The sequence below is a fragment of the Orycteropus afer genome, unplaced genomic scaffold (assembly GCF_000298275.1).
Source record: "Orycteropus afer afer isolate SDZICR_OR568_19922 unplaced genomic scaffold, OryAfe1.0 scaffold00013, whole genome shotgun sequence".
Taxonomy (NCBI): Eukaryota; Metazoa; Chordata; class Mammalia; order Tubulidentata; family Orycteropodidae; genus Orycteropus; species Orycteropus afer.
In genome coordinates, this window is record NW_006921600.1 from 20,430,986 (window position 1) to 20,438,070 (window position 7,085).

The window sequence follows — 7,085 nt, forward strand, 5'->3', positions numbered from 1 at the left end:
CAATTTTAATTAAAAAATTTACATTTTGCATTCAGAAAAGCAAATACATGAGGTACAAGAGGACAGTTGATCAATAATTTCATCTCAAAAGCACTAAACATTAGCCTCTTCTCCTACCCAGATATGTATTATCATAAATCATGATGTCAAAGGAACAGTAGAGTTACTAAACTAAAGTTATCTGTATTGAATTGAAGGCATCAAGGTGTGTATTCCTCTATGCTTTGGGGAAAATAAGACTGTTGAGTGGGTTTCTTTGTCATGTCTCTCTCTCGTTCCAATTTTTCAATCTCCAGTGACAGCTTATACAACTCCAGGGCTAATTTCACATCCTGTGGGTTTGGTAGACACTGCATGAGGTGTTTACTTGCTAGTACTTTCTCACAGCCTTCAGGAACTTCCTAAAAGAGAAGAGTGGTGGGTGTGGTTGAGTGGCTCATGTCTGATCATGAAGGAGGGTGCAGCACTGAGAACGGTGCAACTACAGGATCAGGAGCAACCCCAGAACTGGGGGGTTAAACAGGGAAATGCATTGTGTACTACCATACTAATGCCCAGAGGAAGAGACATTGGTTCTGAGACAACTTCTTACAAGACCTCCACACTCTTTCTGCTGACCATTCAGAAATGGAACAATATATTATATAATCCAGGAAAAGTAAAGAATGAAGACTTTTAGGTCTATGAGATGGCATAATCCCTAAGGATCTCAGTTTTTTTCGGTTCTAAGGTGATAGCAGGAAAATTATAAGATAGATAACAAGCTAGGATGCTTCAAGGTGAAAAGAGACATTTCCTTTGAGTGACCTTCAAGAACTCAGAAATGACTGCTGACAAATCAGATCCCACCAGTAATGGCTGGGACAGTGCTTCAGAGACAGTCAACATTTCTAGGATATTATAGGACAGGACTTCCTTGAATTGTTCTACTTACCCACTCACACTTGGACACCTTTGGGTACCAGGTTCTGTTCTCTAAGCAACTGATACTTTGGGAGCCGACCACACCATAGCCAAGATTGCACTGGACAGTAATATTTTCACCCTCAATGTACTGAGACCTATGCACAGACAGCTTTCCATTCTCTATCTCTGGTTTCTGACACAGAGCTGTAATGGAAACACGATTTTTAGCAATCTGTAATTCTAAGAAAAAAGACATGATAACAGGCTAGGATATTAAATACAAACTATATTTGTTGTTGTTGTGTGCCGTCGAGTCGGACCCGCTATTAATTTTTTTCATTTTGATAAAACTGTAATAATGAACAAACAAATGAATCCTCTGCCATAAAGTCATATTTGACTCATAGTGACCCCTCCTTGGGTTTCCAAGGAGGTAGGTATCACTACGGAAGTAGATTGCCCAACCTTCCTTTCGGGGAGTGGCTGGTGGGTTTGAACTGCCAGCCTTCTGGTTAGCAGTCAAATAAACTATAATATTAATCTATTTTTATTGTGCAGTGACTCCATATCAGACTTTGGGCTAAGCACTTTAGATGATTGGCTCATTTAAGTCTCAAAACCATCCTATGAAATGGCTATTAAACCCATTTTACCTAGGAGAAAATTGACACACGGAGATGTTGAGAAGCTTGCCCAAGGTCCTAATTTTTAAAATAATATTAAAAGATATATCTTGTAAAAGGTATGTGAGCCCAGATTTTAAGATCTCAATCAACTGTCACCTGCAGCCCTGACTTCTGCAAGACACTAGGTATGAAAATTTCCCTCTTTTTACCTCATTATCCTGTATTCAAGGAGACAATGATGCCAAAGATTTCCTGGGTTTTCTGAGATAAGACAGCTGGGTGCATGAAAACATCAGAAGCAATTTTGACTCATCCTGTCACTACCACTGGTTGACAAACCAGGAATTCCCCATCTCACCACCTATATCATAGGCAGGTGGTGTCCTGCACGAGGGTCCGATGGAAATACTTGTCACTTCATGATGATTGGAATTAGGTCATGAAAGCCCACATTTATACCAAAACCAAGTTCCATAAAAAGTTTGCTTTGGCCCACAGCTCCTCTCAAATAAAATGTACTGCCTCCACTATATTTTTGGAAACAGATACAAGCAATTGGAGATAGAGACCACCTTTAAAGGCCCAAATTGTGTGAGTAAGAGAAAAGAGTGGGAGCAATTAACTTTTTAGTAAGTTCTTTGTACTTTTTGCATTGGGTACCATGTACATATATTAATTGCTTAAAACAAATCAAACCAAATCAAATGTATACAAGTTGCCTCAGGCAGAAAACAAGCTTTGTTCTCAATCCTGTCATGATATTTTCACCCTCTTTGCCATAAGCTGAAAATGAAGCTGTAGTTACCTTTACACTTAGGAACTGGAGGGGACCAGACTGAATGGCTGCAGGAGATTCTAGCCTGTCCAACCAGAATGTATCCTTCATCACATTCGTATAAAACCTCAGTTCTGAAAAATGAACCAACATCAGTATGACGTCCATGGGCAATGGCAGGAGGAAAATCACAACCTTGATGGTGAAAGAGAAAAGTGAGAGTGTGAGTCTGCAGAATTTATGAAATCAATCATCCTAGACTCTGTGTAGGGAGCTCTGGTAGCATAGTGGCTAAGACATTTGCCTGCTAACCAGATGGCTGACGGTTCAAACCCACCAGCCACTCCCCGGAAGGAAGGTTGGGCAATCCTACTTCCGTAGTGATACTGCCTCGGAAACCCAAGGAGGGGTCGCTATGAGTCGGGTTTGACTCGACGGCACATAACAACAACAACAGACTCTGTGTGGTTTGTAAGAGGCTTCATTCTGTCCTTTTGTCTATGACCACAGAGTTGCTTGGCAAACCCAAGCACTGGTCCTGCTGTCTCATAATCTTTGGGCCAATGAACTGAAGACAGACTCAAGCTGAATTCAAAGGCCCAAAGTTGCAGTATTTCTCCCATTTCCTTGATAGGTTCACTAAACTTTAAATTGTTTAGAGAGCATTTGGCATGAAGTCTGCATTCAGTCCTCAAGGCACATTTTACTAGAGGCACACTTAACTGAGTTCAGGCTAAATGGAGAGATGTGCATCTATGAGAAAATGCAAAAGCAAATCCACAATCTCTGAGTTCCCACCTCCCTAGTCAAAACTATCCATCCATTCCATCCCCCCCCCAAGAATATACCTAATGCATCTTGCAAAATTATAGAAAGAAACCCTTAGAAGGATAAAATGATGACTTGCATGTTGAAATAATAAATATGACATGGATCAGAGCCCTCTCTGAAATGGAACACTCAGTAATCACCAACACTGCATAAGAAATGGAAATAAAATAGAGAATTGGGAATGTCAGAAGACATAGATAGTGATGGACTAAAGTAGTTAGAGGTACAGTACTAGGCTGGCTCCTAGAAGCTTGGAAAAAGTGATGGCTCATAATAGGTGAGATAGAAATTCTGGAATTGTTGTGGCAGATGGTAGAAAAAAGAATTAATGAATCAAGAAAGAGAGCTTGTTGAAATGAATATGCTATGTGTCTTGGTTCTCTAGTGCCGAGACCAAAAGTGAATGGCTTTAACAAAAAAGAATTTATTCTCTTACAATTTAGGAGGCTAGAAGTCCACATTCAGAGTGCCAGCTCTAGTGGCTGGATGAAGGCCTCTTGACTCTGGGCTTCAGTTCTGCCTCTTGCTCCTAACCCACCAGATCTGGAGGCTTCTTATAATTCAGGCAGCTACTGACTGCTGAGGCTGATGAACCCAAGGTTGGCAAGTATAATGGCACAACTTCAAGATCAACAGGCACATGGCAGACCACTGATTCAAGTCCAGGAACAATCCCAAGATTGGCAAGCAACACGACAGGCCACTGAAATGAAGACTCAGACAAATGCAGGATCTAGATGTGCCCAAAAGCTAGAGACCATTCCCAAAACTTCTCCTTATATACTGGAAGCAGACCACAGACAGCTCCCTAGCTGCTCACAGTAGATTCTGCTGTGACTACAATCTCATCATGGGGAATAACTACACCCAGCTGCCCAGCCACTCAAAACAACCCAGCCAAGCCAACACAAAACTTTAACTACCATAACTAGGGAAGGCTAAAAAACCAATAGATGATTACATTGCACGGGAAGGACTAGGGGGAGTCAACATTAATCAAGTTTACAAATAATTCTCTGACAAGAGGAGCACCAGCATCAAATGCTAAAGCTGATGATAAGAAAGGCCAATAAAAAACAAGGTTCACTGATAGTAATAAAAGGCAAGGGCTACACAGACACTTCAGATACTACCTGAATATATAATCATCATAATGAGTAGCAAAGTCAGAGAGGCAGCCAGGGATGCCTGAGAGATATAAAGATGCTGAAAGAAAATAAGAGAAAATAATATATGAGCAGACAACAAGGATACTACTCGATTTGTGCAATCAAAAGAAATTAAGGTTGAATGACCAGGAGACTGACAGTATTTGGCTCAATAAAAGCCATTATCTCCCGCTCAGAGTTTGAATCTGGGCCAGCTTTCAGGCCAAGAGATCATTGACTGTAATGATGCTACAACACCTTGGAAAGAATTCATCATAATGAATTACTCAGTCTTCAGGAGGGTCTATGTACATTTTTGGGAGTAACTGTGCACTGGTGAAAGGTGTAAATTATCCAAGGATTATTGGACATAGAGGCTAAGTTGACAATGATACCAGGAGACCTCATGGCCCCGCCATCAAATAACTTGATGGTCATTTACATGACCCCTGAATGTATAATTGAAATAGATCTAATTGGTAGTTGGCACAACCTCTATATTGATTCCTTGGACTGTAAGATAAGAGTTACCATATTATGGAAGTTCAAGTAGAAGCCATTGATACCGCCTCCCTTGCACATCCTCAAACACAGAAAGTAAATCAGAAATAATATTATATATCAGGGCTGGGAGAGGAAGGGGTACTTAAAAATGCAGGCATGGTGATCCTCTTCATATCTCTATTTAATTTACTGGTCTGTTCATTACAATAAAGAGATGGAGCTTGACAGTACCTAACAACAACAAAATAACCCATTTGGGAAATTTGTGCTTCTTATCCTCAAAACTCTGGGTGTTGTGAGTTTAGAAATCCTGCTTCTCAAAGGGAGAGTACTTTCACCCAGAAAAATAGGAAGATTCCTGTTGATGTTTAAGCTACAATTCATTCTTGTCCACCTTGGGGTTCCTTTGGGTTCCTTCTTGTCCAGAAGGCAAGAAGAGAAGTCACTGTCTTGCCATGGGTAATTGATCCTGATCATTAATACATAGAACTGTTGAAACCCAGCAAAAGTGGGGACATATGCTTAACACTTGAGTGCCTCTTGGTCAAGAAGAGGTAGGTATTTCACAGTAGAATAGTCTTAGCAAAGGTTTAGAAGCAGCAGAAGGATACTATTTGAGGAAGAGAATACCAGTAAGGTTCAAACAGATTTAGGCAGGCAGGTCTTGTACTGTGGGTTAAGGCTTATGGACCAGTTATAAGGGAAGAAAAGAATATATATAAAGAAATATAAAACAACACTTGGAAAAGTCTAGTATATCTATTAAAAAACCAAAACAAACTCACTGCCATCGAGTTTATTCTGACTCATAGTGACACCTCCTTGGGTTTCCAAGTGGTATCACTATGGAAATAGATTGCCCAATCTTCCTTCCCAAGAGAATGGCTGGTGGGTTTGAACCACCAGCCTTCTGGTTAGCCGTCAAATGCCTTAGGCACTACGCCACCAGAGCTCCGTGTATATACACGACCCACCTCTGTCTGCACTCAGTCTCAAGACAACCTTGATTTTATATGCTTTTACCTAACTTCAAACCTTCACTTAATAATCTCCATCACTTAAATATGAAGAAACTTCCAATAACATAATTCCATAAGCTCTTACTGTCATCGCATGTTGGTGTTTTGGGATGCCACAAGCCATCTGCTTGGCAAGTAGCATCAAATTTAGGCGTAGACCTCTTATGACATGTATATCTAATAGAATCTCCAAAGAAATAGTCACAGGGATCAGTGAAATCACTTTTCTTCTGGTGAATGATTTCGCCATTCTTCAGATCCGGTGTTTGGCAACATATCTCTAAAAAATAAAAAATAGTGAGGGTAATGGTTACTAAAATCATCATAAGGAGTCTCCCATTGATAACACTCTCATATCCACTTTAAAAAATAAATAAATAAACAGAGAGAGAGAGATTTCACCACTGCAGTGATTTTGAGGAAATCAAGAAAGTGTATCTAATAGAAGGTCCTGGACAAAGTAGGAGAAAAATGTGTAACAAAATTCAAAATGATAAAAAAAAAAAAAAAAGACCAGGCTTTGTCATCTGATAGAGACTGCTGGAACACCCGAGACTATGGCTCTTAGACTCCATTCAATCCAATAACGGAACCAACCCCTGTGGCTCAATTTTCAGCCAAACAGTGGACAGGCCTATGGGGTGAACACCAACACCAAGAAGGTACACACTCCTTAGAACAATTAACCGTATGAGATCAAAAGGGCAGCATCTGCTCAGGGATAAAGCTCAGAAGAGAGGAATGGTTAGGAAAGAAAGATGAATGGTAAACACAAGGAGGAAGTGGGAAGAAAGCTGTTACATTGTGGAGACTGCTTTCAACATCATGAAACAAAACACCAACAGTTGAATAGAAAACCAATTTGCTCTGTAAACTTTCACTCAAATCATAATAAACAGTTAAAGAAAAAAAAAGTGTATGCAAGACACTGAGTCTGCTTCAGTCTCTGTCTCTCATTTGTTCAGGTCCTCCAACCCAGTTATTTCCTTCCAGAAACCCAACACCATGGAGCAGATTCCAACTCATGAAGACCCCATAGCTCTCCAACTAAATATTTTAACTTGCAGTCTTCAAAATGAGAGGCTGGATTAAACCTCTATGAAAAAATGTATATTTTCAAAATTATTCAAGACTAATGACTAAAAAGTTTTTCATTCTTCTCCTTGTGGCTTCGTTAGGATTATATCATTATTAAACTCTCTAGTAAGTTATACTGGGAGCTCTGGGAGCTAGTTCCTAAAGCACTTGACTGCTAACCAGAAGGCTGGTGGTTCAA

The 7,085-nt window shown here is 40.1% G+C and overlaps 1 protein-coding gene across 1 annotated transcript in view; it reads right to left on the minus strand.

The window, feature by feature from the left end:
- Positions 1-200: 200 nt before the first annotated feature.
- The window catches only part of C4BPA (complement component 4 binding protein alpha), a 30,014-nt gene continuing 23,129 nt past the window's right edge, over positions 201-7,085 (minus strand). Inside the window, exons 8-11 of the mRNA XM_007953827.1 lie at positions 5,895-6,089; positions 2,338-2,502; positions 935-1,110; positions 201-401 (exon numbers count right to left, since the gene is read on the minus strand). Of these exons, the coding sequence (XP_007952018.1) occupies positions 201-401; positions 935-1,110; positions 2,338-2,502; positions 5,895-6,089 (737 nt within the window). The remainder of the gene's footprint in view (positions 402-934; positions 1,111-2,337; positions 2,503-5,894; positions 6,090-7,085) is intronic.